This window comes from Megalopta genalis, chromosome 2, assembly GCF_051020955.1.
Source record: "Megalopta genalis isolate 19385.01 chromosome 2, iyMegGena1_principal, whole genome shotgun sequence".
Lineage (NCBI taxonomy): Eukaryota > Metazoa > Arthropoda > Insecta > Hymenoptera > Halictidae > Megalopta > Megalopta genalis.
In genome coordinates, this window is record NC_135014.1 from 2,489,457 (window position 1) to 2,511,171 (window position 21,715).

Sequence of the window (21,715 nt, forward strand, 5' to 3'; positions counted from 1 at the left end):
TTCCCGTTGGTATTTGTTATATTATCAATTACCCGAAATACCGTCGAGTTCGGCGCAAACCGCCGCGCCTCGCCGCCGAACACAAATTCGCCGCCGGGTTTTGTTTGTTCGTACGCGACTTACGAAATCGTTCGCGCAATATCGCATTGTAATTTCGTGTGCAATTAGAGCGCAAAATATTGCGCCTACTAAAATATTCTACTACGAATAATCGTAAACGGAATACGGTTATATTCTCCGCGATTGTTCTTTCGGCTTTTGAACAAAAATGGACAGTTTGAGAAGAGGAGACCGCTGTAAAAACGAGCTGCGAGGCTCGAATAATCGCGTCTTCTCTCCCGAAAGTGTCCAGTTTTGTTCACAAAAGCCGGAGGACAATTGTTATTCCACATATTTCTTCTACGAATGGAAATACAGCAATTTCTCCCTAATTCGCGCTCAGATTGCGCACAAAAATGGACGATTTGAGAAGAGGAGACGCTGTAAAAACGAGCTGCGAGGCTCGAACAATCGCGTCTCCTCTTCCGAAATTGTCCATTTTTGTTCACAAAAGACGAAGAACAATTGTTATTCCACATATTTCTTCTACGAATGGAAATACAGCAATTTCTCCCTAATTCGCGCTCAGATTGCGCACAAAAATGTACGATTTGGGAAGAGAAGATGCGATTATTCGCGGCTCGCGACTCGTTTCTATAATTATTAAAAATCGATGACTATAAAAATATATAATAATCGCGTCTCCTCTTCCCAAACTGTCCACTTTAATGCACAAAGTGAGCGCGAATTAGGGAGAAATTACCGTAAAAGCGAATAGAATTCTGCCTAATCGCGCGGCGGCTTGCGATACATTTTGCAGCTCGCATAATCCCCGCAGTTTAGCGGGACAATGGACCGAGACGGAAGTTCGTGGGTTTTTTCGGAACGAAGAAAACGATCGAATAATATTTACAGGATTAATAGATCACCGGAGCCGAGCAAAGTAGTTGGAAGCGAGCATTTTCCGTGTCATCAGCGTTTTCCAGCGCTCTCGGCGTCTTTCATTTGTATACATTCAGACTCGGCGCGCGACTGCGGGCTTTTTAAAGGAGGGCAGAACGGCTGACACAGGGAGAAAGATAGAGAGAGAGAGAGAGAAAGAGGGAGAAACAAAGAGAAAGCGAGAGAGGGAGAGAGAATCATGAGCCACTTGCGAAGATAATCTGACAATCTGTGCCAAAGGCAGGTGTTGCACGCGCAGGTGCACGACACGCCGTAGAAACGTGGGGCTCGTTTTAAACACCGAGCCGGTCCGCCTCCTCTCCTCTCCTCTCTTCTCTCTCTCCCTCCGCGCCGCTCCGGACCGCCGGCTTCCATTCACGCTGCACTCCAGCTTTCGAAATATCGCAGGCAATTTAGCCCCGCAAAATGAATTGTTGAGAGCGGCCCAATTCTCCGCGATCATTGTCGGGCTGTTTCCCTCGTTCGCGAAAACGTGTTAATCGTCCCCTCGCCTCCTACAGTTCCGTCCGCTATCTCTCTCTCTCTCTCGCTCTCTCGCTCTCTCGCTCTCTGTTTTGCTCCCTTTCGCTCCCTGCGCCCGGAAAACCGGCTGATGTTTTCGTTTTCTGAACCAGTCGCTTCAGCTCTCGGCTGTTTGCGCCGCCGAGTGCCGCGATTGGTCTCTGTCTCCGGGTTTATAGAATCCCCCGTGCTCCCCCTCCCGGCTAAACCACTCCGTGCAAAGATACAGAAAGATTAGTACGCCGGCATTCGTGGATAATGGGCCACGGATCGCTTTGAATCGAGAACGAACGGCGAACCCGCCGAGCCGGTCAACAACGACCGCCTCTCGCGTCGTTTTCAACGTTTTTAGATTTACCGAAACCGCGACCTGCTCTCTTCACCATTGAAATTGGCACGATTAATTACTTCATTGAAGCGCACGCGACGAGAGTAGACCGGCGGATTTTATATGCATTTACGGGAGAAAGTATCAGTGCGGATTCAGTACAGAAACCGGAGGAACGTTTCAAGAATTTCGGGATACATACAACACCGTCGCGTATATTATTTTCAGCTCGTTAAAATAATCCGGAAACGAAAGAAACGTAGTCTACGTTTGCGAGTGCACGCCACTGTACATCTTGTAAATAGGCCGTGCAATTTTTATCTCGCGGTCTAAATTATCCCATGGTCTAATTGCAAGGAACGAAAGCGACGAAAGCTCGGAGAATAAATGCAGTCTTTTCGTCGTCGCGAAGCGATGCGTGTTAGCTTCGTTTCGGGCGACGCGATAACGGAATTAATAGCAGGTTTACGGAGCAACGGCGGCAGCAGCAGCAGCTATTTTATACCGACTCGTAAAAAAGGTAAAATGTTCCGAGGGTATTCGTTGATACTCCTTGGACGAGAAAATTGTTGTTAAATTATTATACAGATCCCGCTGCTTTTAATTAATTTGGACGAGTTTGATCTAACACGCGGATATCCACGGTTGAACAACGGAAAGTCATTGCCGACTAAATTTACTGTCTAAAGTGTTCATCTGATGATTGAAATCGCGGAAAATAATTGATCAGTGATCATTATTTAATTGATAAGCATGATTGTATTGCGCGAGAACGAAGACTTAGCCTGAATCAAATCTGTTCAGCTTAAGAGACAATTTTCATTAATTATATTATAGATTATTATATATTATTATTATATTGTATGTTATTATATTATATATTATTATACATTATTATATTGTATGTTATTATATTATATATTATTATACATTATTATATTGTATATTATTATATTATATATTACTATACAGTATTATATTGCATATTATTACATTATATAATACTATACATTATTATATTGTATATTATTATATTATATATTACTATACATTATTATATTGTATATTATTATATTATATATTACTATACAGTATTATATTGCATATTATTACATTATATAATACTATACATTATTATATTGTATATTATTATATTATATATTACTATACATTATTATATTGTATATTATTATATTATATATTACTATACAGTATTATATTGCATATTATTACATTATATAATACTATACATTATTATATTGTATATTATTATATTATATATTACTATACATTATTATATTGTATATTATTATATTATATATTACTATACATTATTATATTGTACATTATTACATTATATATTATTATAGATTATTATATTGTATATTATTATATTATATATTATTATACATTATTATATTGTATATTATTATATTATATATTACTATATATTATTATTATTATTATTATTATTGTATTATACATCATACATATTATATTACACAAACAATTTAATTATATGAATATTATTGACACAATTTTTATTAACAGTAGTAATTTATTCATTTTTTCCGTTATCGAGCAAAACTTGCGTTCCGCTTGTAAAATTAAAAACCACGTGGCAGTCTAATCTAAACGAAAGCAAACATTTCTGCCGCTCCGATTCACGAAGGAATCTTAGCGATCCTTTGACCACGTCTGACCAAAGGCCGACCCGCATCACTTCGAAGAAAAGCTTGAAATCACGGGTTCGAGGGACCTTCGGACCCGAATTTCGCCGGGAAAACGGAACGATCCCATTGAAACGATTCCGGGGATTCGGTCGAGGCTAATTTCCCTTCCAAATCGTGGACCGTGGATCCCGAGACATCGGAGCGAAATCAGATCCGCTCGGCCATCGATTCTCGACGCGGCGCGACGCACGGTATGGCATTCGCTGCGAAACAACGGAAAGAGAAACATTTAACGACTAAATTCGATTACTCGTATCGAATAAATTTTCATCGAATACTTTTCTTTCATTTTATACACGGATATACGTGTAATAATGAATCAGAAACAATTAAACAGTTTCTTCGATGAAGAATCCACGTAGAAAGGAAGAAGCATGATTGAAAAACGTCTCTAAATTCCCGGTCGGCAATTGTATTAGCTGCCGATCTTTTTATCCGGAAGAAAGTCAAGACTTTCCCCTTTAAAATGTGACCAAAATGAGCACCGAATTCCGTTGAATTCGTAATTAAAAAGAGACATAAGTATGAAGTATGTGCTAATAAGTACAACTCGAAAAATACGAGCGATACAAAAGTGTGTTTCTGACATAAGTTTAGCGCATAGCAAGTGGGCCAAATTTTCGAGATATCGAGTTCTAACAGAAGACAACTTCTAGCGACAATAACTCCGCGAGAAAGTTCACTTTCATTGACGCTCAGATTATTCGATCCTTACGGTTCGTTTTTATAGTTACGAATTGCCAACAACTATAAGAACGAGTTGCACGACTCTAATAATCGTAACTCCTCTTCCAAAATTGTCTATTTTTCTGCACAATCTGAGCGCGCAATTAGAGAGACATTACTGTACTTGGAAGCGAGATATCGAGTTCTAACAGGGGACAACTTCGAGCGACGATAACTTCGCGAAAAATCACCTTAGGACAACAACTCTTTTTTTAAATTAAAGCTCGAAACCTCTACTTTCGGAAAGTTTATCTAGATTTTAAGTTTTATGCAGCGTCGCCACTGGAACCCTTTAAATGCGAGGCCATGTTCGTCATATTCGGAGGCCACGTGACACGAGCATAGCATAGAAAAATTGATATAAATTGGTCAACTTTCAGTGACGATAACTCCGCGAAAAATCATCGTAGAATAACGATCTTCCTCTTAAATTAAAGTTTGAAACCTCTACTCTAAGGCAGTTTTACTTTATTATTTTAAGTTTGATGCACCCTCGCCACTGTAACCCTTTAAATGTGAAACCATGTTTGTCATATCGAAAATTGACAAGTTTGACGAAATAGGCATTGGTCAGTTTCGACTGACGATAGCTCCACGAAAAATCACCATGGGTCAACGACTCTTTTTTTAAATTAAAGCTCGAAACCTCTACTTTCGGACAGTGTATCTGCATTTTATGTTCCGCGCAACCTCGCTACTGTAACCCTTTAAATGCGAGGCTATGTTCGTCGTACGTCATACGTCATATCGTCGAGTTCGACGAATCGCACGGACTTTGGACAATTTTTCTCCGAGATGCCGTTCACGGCAGAACGAAGTTCGATCTTTCCCCTTTAATTGAAAAAAAAAGAAACTTGCGATTTTTTCTCGCAAAGTTACAGCAGTTTATAGTAACCCTTGCACGTTCCCCAATTTATGGTACGAATTGTCAACAACTATAAAAACGAGCCGCAAGGCTCGACTAATCGTACCTTCTCTTCCCAAATTCTCCATTTTCGTTCCCCAACTAAGCGCCAATTAGGGAGAACATACTGCATTGCAGAACGAAAATTTCCTTACGATTGTAATCAAAAAGAAAAACTCACATTTTCTCGCTTTTTCGGGACAAATTTCCCGCTTGCGCGACGATTCAACCGGCTCGAAGAAACGAGCCTTTCGCGGCGCGAGGGTGATCGATCCGGGCAGGAAAGGGGGTCGGTCGGGGGGAGGGTGAGACGTTGTCAAAGAATACAAGCCTCTCAGGGATCGATTACACCGGCAGATTCCTGCGGCCGGCTAGATTACGCGGTGTTCTCTCACGCCATTGCCCAGCGAAGGCAAGTAGACGGCCGTTGCCGTCTGCAAATCTTATTTGAATTGGAGATGCCGAGTTTACCCCTTGGCTGGACCGACGCCGCCAGTGTACAGTCAGCTTAGAACGGGCGGCGGTAAGTAGCTTACAGAGGGCTCGACTGTCCCCCCTCCTCTGCCGCGCGCCTATAGTCCCGGCCCGTTTCTCACGAGTCGCTATTTTCGCGCGGACGTACCTACGCTGACGTCCAGAAATGTTTGGACGCCCGTCGCTTCTGCTAAACGCACAATGCCGAGCCATCTCCGATCCGACGGCCTCCGGCGATCCAATTATATTCTGATTAAAGCGATGAATTCTGATAACGTTGCGCGCTTATTCGCAATGGAGCAGATACAGAGTGTGCTATAATTATTTTGAAATGCCCGTAATATTCCTGAGGTTATTTCAAGCAACTTTTTCCTTAGCGAAAATGCGATCCGCGGCTTCGTTTACGAGTTATTGACGAACAAACGGTGACCAATGAGAGACGCGAGCTCGGCTGGCGCGAGGCGGCCGAACCAACGGGCGCGCGAGGCCCAGTTCCGCCGATTGGCTCGGCCGCCGAGCGCTAGGCGAGCGCGCGTCTCTCATTGGTCACTGTTTTTCGTTAATAACTCGTTAACGATGCCTCGGAGAACATTTTTGTAAAGGAAAAAGTTGCTTGAAATGGCCTCAGGAATCAGCTCTTGCAGGGTGTTAATATAATCATGGGGCACCCTGTATACAGTCAGTGCTATAAGTATTCGTACAGCTTTTAAAATCGTGTAAATTCTTCGAAAGTGGACTGAACGACTTTTTTTAATTCTTTGGAGATGTTAGAGGGACTAGTTTACTAATATAATTGCGGGACACCCTGTATACAGTCAGTGCTATAAGTATTCTTAGACCTTTTAAAATCGTGTAAATTCTTCGAAAGTGGACTGAATGATTTCTCTGAATTTTTTCGAGATGTTAAATTAATTTATTATGCGATCAGCAAACTAATCGCTCTTAACATCTTCCAAGCGAATGACAAAAAAAGGAACGAAGCACTCGCGATTTTAATTTCTTAAATCCGAGAGTCTGTAGTAAAAATATAAAAAAAGGTACTCTAATGTTCTCTAAAAACTGCTCGATCGATTAAAAAATATCGTAGATCCGAAAAATTCAATGTAGCTAATGGAGTTAAACTTTGCCAGCCTGTCCGACCAGTGGCAGACTTTTCTACTAGCACCGCCGGTTCCAAAAAAAAAGACGGCAACCGTGGCTCGTCGCGCGAGCAAAGTTCGAGCGTCGAAAGGCCCCGCGGAAAGGTCGCGGGGCCACGGAAAGAAAGTAGCCGAAAGACGCGGGACGTTGATTCGAGCGCGAGCAAGCCTCGGGCCTGTGATAATCGATCGTGAGAAGGGCGGGAACGCGGACGGGGCAAGATAACGTGGAACCCGAGTCGACCAGCCGCGAACACACGCGAGGATGGTTAAAAATAAGCGATACCGAGACCCGGCTAAATACGGCCGCCCGAGACTTGGTTCGTCTAAACAGCCGCGCCGTATCCGGTTACCCGGTCCCGCGGCAACAGGGCGACGGAGTGGGGAGGGGGTGGGGCATCGCGGGGCCGGGGGTGGCCGGGCCGTGGAAGACAGGCAGCGAAAGCAACGGGTAACAAACGTCCGCCGTCTCTTATACAAAGTATCCACTTCCACGTTCGTTTCTCTTCCACACTTTTAAGCGATAACGAACGCTGCCAGCCCCCCGGCGAGGCCGGCCCCGGGCGGCGGCGGGAGGGGGGGGGGGTTCCGGGAGGAACGGTGCCGCTTTCCGCGGCACAGAAACGCCGTTGTTTGCGGACCAGGATAAGGCAAAGCTGGCGCGGCGTTTACTCCGAGAAATATAACCGCAAGCGGGACTTCGCTTGCGGGCTGACCTTAATCGCGAGGGACTCGGCCACGAAGACAGAAAATCGGTTCGGCTGATCTGCGAAGTTATTGGCTGCGGCATACCGTGTTCCGCCTTTTTCGGGAAACGAGCCGCTGCACGCGGCGCGGCTCGATTCTCGCGATCCGACGAAAATTATCGCGTCCGGGAACTATCAATCCTCCGCGTTGGCTTCGTTTGATCTTACGGTGGAGGGACTATAGTTATTTCTCTACGTAATCCGCGCTCAGGTTAAGCAGTGAAGTGAACGATTCGGGGAGAGGAGGTACGATTTGTCGAGTCTTGCCGTTCGTTTTTATGGTTGTTGACAGTTGATAAGTATGAAAATGAGTCGCAAAGGAATTAATGACCTAGTTGATAAAATTATATCTCAAAACTAATGCGCATCTCGATGATCTAAATGATGTGAAAGGGGCCCTGTCGATCTTAAACAATGACGAGGAAAGAAAATTAAAATTAACTGTGGAATAAATATTACAATAAATTGAAAATTTAATTATTATATATACTATAACATTATAATATAATAGCAATATAATATAGTAATAATATAATATAATATTATAGTATAGTAATAATATAATATAATATTATAGTGTAGTAATAATATAATATAATATTATAATATAATAATAATATAATATAATATTATATATATAATATAGTAATAATATAATATAATGTTATAATATAGTAATAATGTAATATAATATTATATAATATAGTAATAATGTAATATAATATAATAATAATATTATCTAATATTATAATGTAATAATAATATAATATAATATTATAATATAGGAATACTATAATATAATATATTATAATATAGTAATAATATAATATAATATTGTAATATAGTAATAATATAATATAATATTGTAATATAGTAATAATATAATGTAATATTATAATATAATATAATATTGCAGTATTTATATACTTATATAGCATAATATTAATATTAATATTATTAATATTAATATTATTAATATTAATATTATTAATATTAAATACCTAAAGAATCGCACGCGCGTCATACGAGCGTCGCCGAAAAATCCAAAACAGCTTCGGCATCGAGACGCTAAAAAATGGCAGCGTGCCGGCTGTCTATAATCAAACGTCGGATAGCCGACTGCATCCGGTTCGAGACTTAATAGTTCCCGCATCCAGGCAACATTATCGAGGCGCCGCGTAACACACGGATAGCGGATGACAACTCAATTTCAAGTTGGGCTTGACGTAGCTCGCGTGCGCCGTTCGGGCCGGCGGCGGCGGCGGCGCGCGCTCGGTTAACCTAACTGCGGCCTCCTTGCGCGATACACGTGTCCGATTGTCGACAGAAGTTCATGGCTCATCGTCGTTTACCCGGACCCGACCGGCCCCCGTGAACACGGCGTAGAGCGGTTACGAGTTAATCCGACCTTTCCGCCGTGTGCAATAACGAGCCAGACCGGCAGAAAATTATCGAACGGAGTTTCATAAACAATTTAGTTTGCGCAGGGCCCGCTCGAACCGCCGCGCGCCGCGCGGTCTGCTGCCTTCCAATTAGCGGCGTTTACTACGAAGTAGATTTAATAAACGCGGCGGATGTTGTCGGCCGCGGACTCTCGACCCGCGATATCGCTTCGGCTCCGTCGCTGTTTTTCATCATCGGCGGACGCCGTTTCCCGGACAATTAGCCATCGTTTTTTTTCGGTTCCGCTCGGTTATTCGAAAAAATAAGTCGAAGGAAGGGGAGGACATTTTTTTATTGGAGGCGCTTGGATTTCAAGGTACAGCAATTTCTCCCTGATTCGCGCTCAGATTGCGCGCGAATATGGCCAATTCGGGAAGCGGGGGCACGGTTATTCGAATCTAGGATCTCTTTTTTATAGTTACCGATCGTTAGCAACAAAGCTTGTCAACAAAAACGAGACGCGAGGCTCGAACGTTCGTCGAATCGTATCGCCTGCTCCCTAAGTTGTCCATTTTTGCGCATTCTAAGCTCGAATTAGGGAGAATTTACTGTATGTTGTGCATTTATGAGAAGCGATTGTCTATGGAAGTTCGTAAACGTCGAGAGAAATGCGTCCGATCACTGGCTGACCGGCATTATTGGCTCGTTTACAGCAATTTCTCCCTAATTCGCGCTCCGATTAGGCACGAAAATAGACAATTTAAGACGAGAAGATTCGATTATTCGAGCCTCGCGGTTCATTTTTATAGTCTCCGATTGCCAGTGACTATTAAAACGAGCCGCAAGGCTGGAACAATCGCATCTCCTCTTCCTAAATTGTCCATCTTTGCGCAATCTAAGCGCGAATCGGAAAGAAATTACTGCATTGCGCAACGATTTCGATGCTTCGGACACAGAGTGTCCGAATATTATGGCACTTCCGGAAAATTAGAGATTTCTGAGGTGATTCGAAGCAACTTTTTCCTTTACAAAAATGTTCTCCGAGGCACGGTTAACGAATTATTAACGAAAAACGCTGACCAATGAGAGGCGAGCTCGGCTGACGCGCGCGGCGGCCGAGCCAACAAGCGCACGAGGCCCAGTTCCGCTCATTGGCTCGGCCGCCACGCGCTAGCCGAGCTCGTCCCTCATTAGTCACTGTTTTTCGTTAATAACTCGTTAACGATGCCTCGGAGAACATTTTTGTAAAGGAAAAAGTTGCATCGAATGACTCGAGGAACCCGCCACTTTCGGATTGCGAGACATTTTTGGGACACCCAAAATTCTGTGGACCCAAGAAAAATTTAATAACACAGCTACGCTATTTTCAGCTTATTGAAATGTTCTAAATAAACAATTTATCTTTGCTTAATTCCTATTTTTCACAATAGGAAAATTCTTTTTGGAAAATTATTATTTCGCATAGAGATCCGCAGTCTAATAATAATAATAATAATAATGTGCACACCATAACTGGGAAATAGTGCAATATTTTACACAGTTTTTCATCGTCGACGATGATCGATAGAACAAATTTCTGGTAAGTTACTACGAATCACCTCAGGAATTCCTCATTTCCATAATACCATAATGGAAATACCATAATTTTGGGACACCCTGTATCATCACTGGTATCGTTGGTCTCGGTAAACATTCAGGAACAAGAACAAACCGATAATAAATCCCGATCTTAAACTACATTAAAAAATATTTCGTAGCAAATATGACTCGAAGCGCGCGCGACGCGCCCATCGTTCAAAATGATCTCAAAAGATAAACGATTCAATCTCGCTCGCAACCCGATCTCTGCATTTAACCAGTCAGCCGTGTCACGACGAGCATACTCGTCACGGAGAAACGACAGTATTTCGTGTCACGACGAGTATAGTCGTTCCGTGACTGAGACGTTCCACTCGTAAAGTGGCAGAAGCATGGAGAAGAGTACGAAGAACGTCGCGGCATCGGTTCTAAAAGAACTATCACCGTCCGCGTTCGTTTCGAGCGGACCAATCAGCTCGGAGAGGAGAAGAAGAAGGCGTCTCGCGAAGCGGAACGGAGCGGAACGAGGCCTGGAGTGAAGAGAGGGAGAGAGAGAGAAGGTTGAAATAGGCGGCTCGTTAGAGTCAAGGCGTCGAAGTCGCTCGTCTCGGAGGACAGGTCGCGGCTAGGTTCCTTTCAGCGAGCGTAGTCGGTTTAATTGCTCGCGACGGGTCCGCCGAAGTTGCTTTAATTAACAAAATAACGCGAACGGGGCGTGGGGCTACGAGCTTTGGTTCCAGCTTCGAGCGCTCTTCGTCTCTCTCTCGCTCCGTCTTTCTCGCTGCCTCTTTCGCTCCCTCTCTCTCTCTCTCTCTCTCTCTCTCTCTCTTTCACTCCGGCCACGTACTCGTCAGCTCCTCTCTCCGGCTCCGTCGCGAACCCTCTCACGCTATTCCCTCGCGCAACGTGACCCGATAATCTCTCTCTTCCGGCGTTGTCTATCCGGCCGCGCGTAATTTGCACGCCTTTGACCAGCCATCCGTCGCCGGAAGTAAAACCGGCGCAGTTCCTTTGTTTCCGGGCGCGGCTCGAAAACAGGTCCTGATAAGGTTAGTAAATTAGGGAACGGACGGAAGGCTGCGGGGGACTTCGTTGCCGGCGAAAAGCCCGGCGAAGAGTGGCGGCGCTCTGGCCGTCTTCCGCGAGCCCGCCGGCCTCCGGGTCCAGCCTCCGGGGATTTCTCCCCCGTTTGAAGACGGTAAAAAGATTTATGGCAGTCCCGCTTCCTCCGCCAGTGGACCCCGCCCGGCCCCCTTCCGGATTTAATTCAAATTTCCCGGTGACCTGCCTGCCGCGTTTCCGTACCGCGACGCGGCGTCGTCCCTCGATTTCTCGCGAGTTTTACTCTCGATTCTCGTCGTACTTCGATTTCATTGGTCTAGAATGCGTCGGCGATGCTCGTCGTACTTCGATTTCATTGGTCTAGAATGCGTTGTACAGGAGATTTAATTTGCTTGTAGTTTTTGGATAATTTTGTATAGCAAGTAGAAAAGTCAGTATTGGTCAGGCGGATCATAAAATTTGTACCTTCTGCTTGGTCGTTCGAATCGCGAAGTGTAATATTTATTACGGTGTAATGAACTCTTCCGAACCACTGGGGCAAGTGGAAAAGTCGAGCATTTGTCAGACACATTGGTGAAATTTCAACAATTTTAACATTCGCGATTTAAATGATAAGCTAGCTGTAGGCTGTCATATTGTTTTTGATGCATTTTAAGTTTCATATTGCATTGTATTCGATGCCTATATGTGTATAATAATATATTATACTTAGTAACAATTTTCAGAGCAACGAGGTAGCAAAGTACAAGTAGTAAAATTGTGCATCGATCGGACCGCGTCGATTATAATCTATCTGCTTGATTCAGATGCTGTCGAACGTTTCTATTAATTTTCACAACCTACCTCGGGTTGAGAAGAGATCGCTAAAATAAGTAGAACAATCCCCAATCAGTCAGGCATTGTAGAATAGTCGTCTTTTGATCGGACACCGTGGAAAAATCGTGTTCTATCGTTCGCCTTTTGTCGAACACGTCGATAAAATTCCATCTATATGATTCAAACGCTCTCGAACGTTTATATTAACCCTTTGCACTCGAAGAGCTATTTTAACTGTAAATGAAAAATCATGTTTCTAACTTATAAAAATAATGTAAGTTAGAAAATAATATTTTATACTCTGCTCGCCTTGATCAGAGATCGCTAAAATAAGTGGAACAATGCCTACCTAGTCAGACATAGTAGAATAACTAACAAAATATTATACTAATCTCTGCTCGTGTTGAGCAAAGATCGCTAAAATAAGTAGAACAATCCTTAACTAGTCAGACATAGTAGAATAACTAACAAAATATTATACTAATCTCTGCTCGCCTTGCGCAGGGATCCCTAAAATAAGTGGAACAATCCCTAACTAGTCGGACATAGTAGAATAACTAACAAAATATTATACGAATCTCTGCTCGTCTTGAGCAGAAATCGCTAAAATAAGTAGAACAATCCCTAATTAGTCAGACATAGTAGAATAACTAACATAATATTATACTAATCTCTGCTCGCCTTGCGCAGAGATCGCTAAAATAAGTGGAACAATTCCTACCTAGTCAGACATAGTAAAATAACTAACATAATATTAAACTAATCTAATCTATTATACTCTACTCGCCTTGAGCAGAGATCGCTAAAATAAGTGGAACAATCCCTACCTAGTCAAACATAATATATATGTAGAATAACTAACATAATATTATACTAATCTCTACTCGTCTTGAGCATTGAGAATAACTAACACAATATTAAACTAACTCTGCTCGCCTTGAGCAGAGATCGCTAAAATAAGTGGAACAATCCCTACCTAGTCAGACAGACTAGAATAACTAACATAATATTAAACTAATCTAATCTATACCAAATAATCTAATCTATTATACTCTACTCGTCTTGAGCAGAGACCGCTAAAATAAGTGAAACAATCCCTACCTAGTCAGCCATAGTAGAACAGTCGTCCTTTGATCGGGCACCGTGAAAAAATCGCGTTCAATCGTCCGCCTGTATCGGCCGCGAATATTCTCGATACAATAATCGTGCACTCGTGGCACGCATAGAACTCAGCAGGACGAATAATTCCGTGAAACGCAACAGCGCGACCGCGGTCGCGTAACAAGGAGAGAAGTAAAATAGTTTCGCCGGCGCCGTTTCAGAAATCGGCGCAGCCGTTCCGAACGTCTCCGAGCGGCGCCTCTCGCGGAAAAGTTTCCCGCGGCGCGGTAGAAGCCGGTGATTTACGGGTCGAATAATTCCCCGGGAAAGAAACGTTACGGTTTTCTTTTCTTTCCGCGGCGGCTGCTGGCTCCTCCGGTGGCCCAGTTCTTCCCGCCTCCTTGGAATTCCGTTGCCGTCGCCGCGGCGGTAAAGGCGTTTCACCGGGAGCGCACTTTCGAAAATCCCTTTCGGCCCGCCGCGTCTCTCCCGCCCTAACGCACCGTGTCAGAATTTAAAGGCGGTCGTTTCTCAGCCGAGATTCCGCTTTTCGACGCCTGACGAGCGACGACGCGCGGCGAGGTGGCACTTCCGGCTCCTCTCGGCGCGGCCTCCGACGTTTCGCCGAGACGCATTTCCCCCCACCCTTTGAGTCCCGTCCCACGGAAACCCTTCGCGAACCTCCTGATCCACGTCGTTTCATCCCCTTGACAGATTCTCTCTCCGCGAATTTCCTTCCCGATCCCTCGTTTAACTACAAGTCCCTTAAAACTTTTCTCCGAGGGACCAGCGCGTAGAGTAGCAGTCCTCCCGACGGCGGAAGTTAATTCTCTTAGCCCTTTGCTTCTGGTTTCCTCCTTTTTACAGACCGAAGCCCCGTCTCCCCCGCCCCCTCCCCCCTGTGCCCCCGTTCGCCGAGATATTCGCCGGAACCCTCTCCGAAACTTTCCTCTCATCAGCCTTCTTGTCTATTTCTTCTCAAACTTCCCGTCTTTCTCGCGGCCTTTGCCGCCGCCAGACCCTTTCCCCTCCCCGCCCCGCCGCCCTTCGCCGCGGCCGTCCGGTTATCTTGCGCCGTTTCGCCCTCCCCTCGGACCCCTCCCGCGACGGCCGGCGCTCTTTAATGTCAACGACAGCCATGCCCGGCGACCAGAGGCGTAATTAAACGCGGCCACGCTCGTCTTGCAACGCCTTCTACGCTTCTACTCGCGTCGCGTCGCGTCGCGTCGCCTCGCCGCGAGAACTACTCTCCGCGAGTCGCGGCTCCCGTTTCCTGCTCGGTAACCTATACTCGCTCCGCCCGCCTCCGTCTGACCAACGGACACCGAATCCCCTGTGCGAAAACCGCGCGTAACCCGACGCCGCCGCTGCGGAACACACAGACGATAAGCTTGAGAAATCGACACGGCCACGCTGCGATCTCCAGTTGCCTTCCAACGCCAAGCAACAACGGCGCATCGGCGGCGTTGCCGGAGCTGTTTTCTTCGCGGGTGCGACGATCGGTTGCTTTTCTTGGCTGCAGTCGTCTCGTTGGGGACAATGGATGCACTGGGGCGCGAACGATTCGCTTGAATTGCGCGTTAAAATTATTTTCGTTATTACGAGAGGTAGGAAAAATGAGTAAAAAATGGCTAAAGAGCGAGAATTGAATTCGAATTTATTTTTATCATTACCCTTAACGTTTGCAATTTAATTTAGAATCACCTGACAGCATTGTTTAAATTTATTTACAGCGATTTTTAGTGCTTTCGTTATGATTTATATCGCCTTTGTGCAAAATAAAAATTCTGCATCGTGACTGCAAAAAAAAGAACAAGAATTGAATTCGAATTTATTTTTATAATCATCTTTAATATTTGCAATAAACTGAGAATCACCTAACAGCACTGTTTGAATTTATTTACAGCGATTTTTAGTGCTTTCGTTATGATTTATATCGCCTTTGTGCAAAATAAAAATTCTGCATCGTGACTGCAAAAAAGAAAGAACAAGAATTGAATTCGAATTTATTTTTATAATCATCTTTAATATTTGCAATAAATTGAGAATCACTTGATAGCACTGTTTAAATTTATTTACAGCGATTTTTACTGCCTTCGATTTGATTTATATCACCTTTGTGCAAAATAAAAATTCTGCATCGTGACTGCAATAAGAAAGAACTAGAATTCAATTCGAATTTATTTTTATCATCACCTTTGATATTTGCAATATATTTAAAATCACCTGACAGCACTGTTTAAATTTATTTATAGCGATTTTTACTGCCTTCGATTTGATTTATATCACCTTTGTGCAAAATAAAAATTCTGCATCGTGACTGCAAAAAAAAAGAACAAGAATTCAATTCGAATTTATTTTTATCATCACCTTTGATATTTGCAATAAATTGAGAATCACTTGATAGCACTGTTTAAATTTATTTACAGCGATTTTTACTGCCTTCGATTTGATTTATATCACCTTTGTGCAAAATAAAAATTCTGCATCGTGACTGCAATAAAAAAGAACAAGAATTCAATCCGAATTTATTTTTATCATCACCTTTGATATTTGCAATAAACTGAGAATCACCTAACAGCACTGTTTAAATTTATTCACACCGATTTTCACTATTTTATACACTGAGCATAATTTACTATTTTGCATTTCATTCGCTCGTTTTCGCCATAAACGCTCTAAACGGTCCAATAATAAATCGCAGATTGAATCGCGGATCGTCTAAACCGAGAACGAACGAACGAACGAACGAACGAACGAGCGAGCGCAATTTCTAAATAACCCACGGGCGAAATGCAATTCGAAAAGAGAAAAATCGGAAACAATTGGGGAATCGACGGAGCGTGGATCGATAGAAAAATTCACGGATTGAAATTCTCTCTCTTCTAAACTCGATAATTCGATAACAGGAATCGATTACGATTCAATGGTAACCGGGAGAGTCTGGGTGCGAATTCGGGACGCCGGTTCTTTTTTCTTTTTCTTTTTCCTTTTTTTTTTACGATGGATTGTAAATTTTTTTACGACGTTGCTCGGTCGCCGAATGCCCCCGCGTAACGACTTTATACCCGCCGCGAGTGCGAAAACCATAAGTAACGGGGGACCGTGGCTCGGAGAGAGAGAACGCTCTCCCGGTTTTCCAGCATAAATTCATTAACACCGGGCCGATGATAGGAGCCGGAAAAAGGGGCTTTTAACTTGAACGTAATTTCCTTTTGATCGAGAATCCGATATTCCTTTTTTTCTTTTCCTCCCCACCGGTCGGCGATCGACCTACGCTCTTGGCCTCTCTCGGCTTGTGCTTCGCCGATAATGAAAGCGGATGGGATCGACGTCACGGCGTTGTAATGGAATAAAAATTCCCTTAATTGCGCGCACGAATTCTTGATTTGTTCGCGCTTTCGTTGCCCACGCCGGCAGCACGGGATATGTCATCGAGTTCGAGCAAATATATCGAGTCGATCGAAAAAACTCTGTTCGATAATGTAATATATTTTTTAAACATGTTATCTACAAATTGTCGTTGCGTTGACAGAAGGTCACGAGCGTCGACGGAAATTATATTGCACTATAAATATTATTTAATTGGATGAAGAATTGCAGTTCTATGCAGTTCTATGCAGTTTTATACAATTATATGGAATCCTATGCAATTCTATGCAATTTTATGCAATTCTATTCAATTCTATGCAATTGTATGCAATTCTATTCAATTCCATGCAATTCTATGCAATTCTGTGCAGTTTTATGCAGTGTTATACAGTTCTATACAATTCTATGGAATCCTATAGAATTCTATGCAATTCTATGCAATTCTGTTATAGGGTCCTGTGCAATTGCATACAATTCGATGCATTTCTATGCAATTCCTTACTATTATATGCAATTCCATGCAATCCTATGTAATTCCTTACTATTCTATGCAATTCTATGCAATTCTATACTATTTTATGCAATTCTATGCAGTTTTATGCAATTCTATACAATTCCATGCAACTTTATGCAATTCCTTACTATTCTATGCAATTCTATGCAATTCCATGCAATTTTATACAATTCTATGCAATTCCATGCAACTTTATGCAATTCCTTACTATTCTATGCTATTCTATACTATTCAATGTAATTCTATGCAATTGGATGTAGTTTTATGCAGTTTTATGCAGTGTTATGCAATTGCATAAAATTCTATACAACCCTATACAATTCTATGAATTCTATGCTGTTTTATGCAGTTTTATGAAGTATTATGCAGTTCTATACGATTCTATGCAATTCTATACAATTCTATGCAATTCTATGCAATTCTATGCAATCCTACGCAATTCTATGCAATTCTATGCAGTTTTATGCAGTTTTATAGAGCGTCCTGCAGTTCTATACAATTAAATGCAAATCTATACAATTCTATGCAATTCCATGAAATACTATGCATTTCTATACTATTCAATCTAATTCAATACTATTCTATGCAATTCCGTGCAATTCAACGCAATACTCGCAGGAAACAGAGGCTGCAACTTAGCAGAATGTAATTTGCAATTCCGAATTTTCTGTTCGCAGAGGGCCGTATCCTAGAGCTGCACTCTCCGGACGGCGTTCACGAATGCTGGCTGAGAGCAGCGGACAACGCAGAGGCGAACGTGTGGTTTAACGCGTTGCACTCGGCTCTGGCCGCCCTGACGCTGAAGGCGTTGCGATTGGCCTCCGCACTTCCGGACCCGCCGCAGCTACAGCACATCGGCTGGCTCGCGAGGAGGCACTGTCTTCAGGTATTTATGAAACGAATTCGCGAACGCCGACACTGCCCGGTTACCGCGGAGACGACGATTCCGCCCGTTCGGTGCGCCGACGGGACGGCCGCGATTCTTTATTCTATTCCGCGGGTTGTACCGCGACGCGCAGAGTTCCATTCGGACCCGGAGATTCATGCCCGAAAAGATCAAACTCTGCTCTGGGACTGCGAGGCTACGAGGCTGCGAAAAAATAATTCGAACAAAAATAGCACGAATTTTCTGGTTCGAAGAGAACCGGAGAATGGTTCTTCGAACGCGATAGCAATTTATGACGAAGGTTATGCGAATTAGCTGTAACGAGAGTAATAATCTTATTAGTAATGCAAAGGACGATTTCGAGTTTTTATTGGACTGCACTAAAAGTGCATTCTTGATGGGAATTGTTTGATTCTTTCAATTCAATTTTATGCTGCACTTTGCAATTCTATGCTGTTCTTTGCAATTCTATGCAATTCTATGCGGTTCTGTGCAATTCTATGCAATTCTATGCAATTCTATACAATTCCATGCAATTCTATGCGATTCTATACAATTGTATGCAATTCTATGCAATTCTATACTATTTTATGCAATTGTATGCAGTTCTATGCAATTCTATGCACTTCTATGCAATTCTTTGCAATTCTATGCAATTCTTTGCAATTCTATGCAATTCTGTGTATTTCTATGTATTTCTATGCCACTCGATGCAATTCTATGCAATTTCATGCAATTCCCTGCAATTCTATGCAATTTCATGCAATTCCGTGCAATTCTATGCAATTTCATGCAATTCTGTGCAATTCTATGCAATTCTATACAATTCTATACTATTCTATGGGATTCTATGTAATTCTATGTAATTATATACAATTCTGTATTATTCTATGCAATTCTATGCAATTCTATGCAATACTATGCAATTCTATGAAATACTATGCGATTCCATGCAATTCTATGCAATTGTATACAATACTATGCAATTCTATGCATTTCTATGCCACTCAATACAATTCTATGCAATTCCATGCAATTCCGTGCAATTCTATGCAATTCTATACAATTCTATACTATTCTATGCAATTCTATGTAATTCCATACAATTCTATACTATTCTATGCAATTCTATGCAGTTTTATGCAGTTTAATGCAGTATTATGCAATTCTATACAATTCTATGCAGTTTTATGTAGTGTTACGGAGTTCTATGCAATTCTGTGTAATTCCATGCATTTCCATGCAATCCTTCGCAATGTTCGCAGGAAACAGAAGTTGCAACTCATCAGAATGCGAGTTGCAATTTTCGAACTTCCGCGCGAACGTGTAAAAAAAGCTTCGTTTAAAATGAAACCGTTATCGATCAAATTACCGTTATTGTACGAACACGTCAAAGTAGAAAGTAATAAAGACAAATAAAACAAGAATAATAAAGAAAAAATTTCAGGCCAACGACGATCGCTTATTTTCCCTCCGTGTGTCTGGCGCAACGTTCGATCCGAGATATCTCGTACCCCGATTCGATGATATTATGTTCCGTTCCGGTCGTTGTTCATTCACCGGTTAAGCTTTTCAACTATTTAAAAACCCGTGGGCCGGTGGCACAGGGGCCGATCAATTTTTCAATTTACCATTAATACAAAACAGCTGCTCCCGGTGCCTCCGTAAATCCAGCGTCAGCGCGCTCGAACCGGCGGCGGCGGAACATTTGCACGGATATTGCCGCGGCCGAAGGAAACGAAGTACGAAAAGATTCCGGCGCGAGGACGGACGGAACGGGAGCAGAGGGGACGGGGCCGGGCGGGACGTCGCGGGGAGGGAAGAAAAATCAACAGGGGGGGGGGGAGTAATAACAACGACAAGAATCGTCGGGGTCGCTTTGACTGATAAAACGAGTCGGGAGCATGATTGAGCAGAGGAAATGGAAAAAGGGCCACTGGAACACGGCGAAGTATGAATTAAGAAGGACGGAGAGAACGAGGAGAGAGGAGGATCCGGGGTGACAGGCGAGGGGGGAGAGGGGATCGAGAAAGGGCGATGAAAGCGGAGTCGGAGATGAAAGGGGAGAACGTGGAGAAAGAGGAGAGATAAGGGAGATGAGAAAGAGGAAGGATCGGCGGGGAGCAATTTTAGGGAAGAGACAGGGAAATATTGAAAAGAGTCGAGTTTAAGGGTGAAGGGGCGCGCAGGGGCGGGAGGAGAGCGGAATGGATGCGAGAGCGTGTCTGGCTCTCGAGCGCTTCCTCTTCGGCCCGGAATCGGATAGGCTGCGAGCGGGGAGGCTGCTCTTTCGCGAGCAGTTTCGCTTTGATGGAGGGTGACGCGCGGTCCTCTCGACGACGCCAGCCCGCATGAGCATACCGGCAATTTACGACGATCTCGAAAGCGTCGACGGAAGCGTCTCGAAGCGTAATATCGCGTCCTCCCGGCGCGGTGCGGCGCGGAGCGGTGCGAAGCGGCGCGAAACGCCGAGCGATTCTTAACGACGCCGGGAGCGGACGGGGCCCGTCGCTGCCGGAAATGCGTCCTCCAACGCGTTCTACATCGTTCACGACGATGACGACGACGACGACGACGGCGATGACTCGGCCGCGCAAATGAACGCGGAAGAATCGGTTTAGCTGCTCGACACGAGCGTAATTTCGTGCTCGGGCATGTTCGGTACCGCGGAATGGGTTCGCTCTCTCGCTAGGCGCGATCACGATTGGACGATTGTGGCTTCGGGTTTTCGTCGGGTTTCTTCTGGGTGCGACGATCGGGCTTTTCGGAACGGAGTTAAGAACGGAATTACGATCGAATTTGCTCGAGGAATTGTAATTACGCGGTGATTCGATTGCATTGTTGTTCGTAATTCGGTTAATCGCCGTTGGATTTAATTAGGTTGTAATTCGTTGTAGTTCCGATCGCCGTTGAATTAAATTGCAAGGTAATTCGATTGCGAAGTTGTTCGATTACATCGTAGTTCAATTGCGTTGCATGTGAATTTCATTGTAATTCAATTTGATTGTGTTTCAATTACATTGTATGCGAATCACATTGTATTTCAATTACATTGAATTCAAATTCCTCTGTACTTCAATTACATTATATATCCATTACATTTCACTGCAATTACATCACATTTCAATTGCAATCGCGATCAAAATAATTACAAACCGAATCAATTCAAAGGTTCGAATCTTTCAATTGAATTACAACGTAATCCAAATGCAATGTAATCGAATCCCAACGCAATTCAAATGCAATCCAACCGAATCACAAAAACCAATCATTCGAAAACCGAATGATCAAAGCGAACGATTCGAATACTCCGAGTCGCTGTTGACCCAGCCGTCGCGTAGCGCGAGCGTCGAAGCAAAAGTATTAACCGGTGAATACCGCGAAGCAGCGGCAGCCACCTTAAACCAGCCCCAGCAAACGGCCTGAAGATTATCGAAGCCGACAAGCGGC

At 43.3% G+C, this 21,715-nt stretch overlaps 1 protein-coding gene across 3 annotated transcripts in view; it reads left to right on the forward strand.

The window, feature by feature from the left end:
* Positions 1 to 21,715, forward strand: part of Syn1 (Syntrophin-like 1) — an 897,245-nt gene that overhangs the window by 742,150 nt on the left and 133,380 nt on the right. For all 3 annotated transcript variants that reach the window (XM_033475740.2, XM_033475741.2, XM_076528684.1), the window contains exon 4: positions 18,057 to 18,265. In XM_033475740.2, coding sequence (XP_033331631.2) covers positions 18,057 to 18,265 — 209 coding nt within the window. The remainder of the gene's footprint in view (positions 1 to 18,056; positions 18,266 to 21,715) is intronic.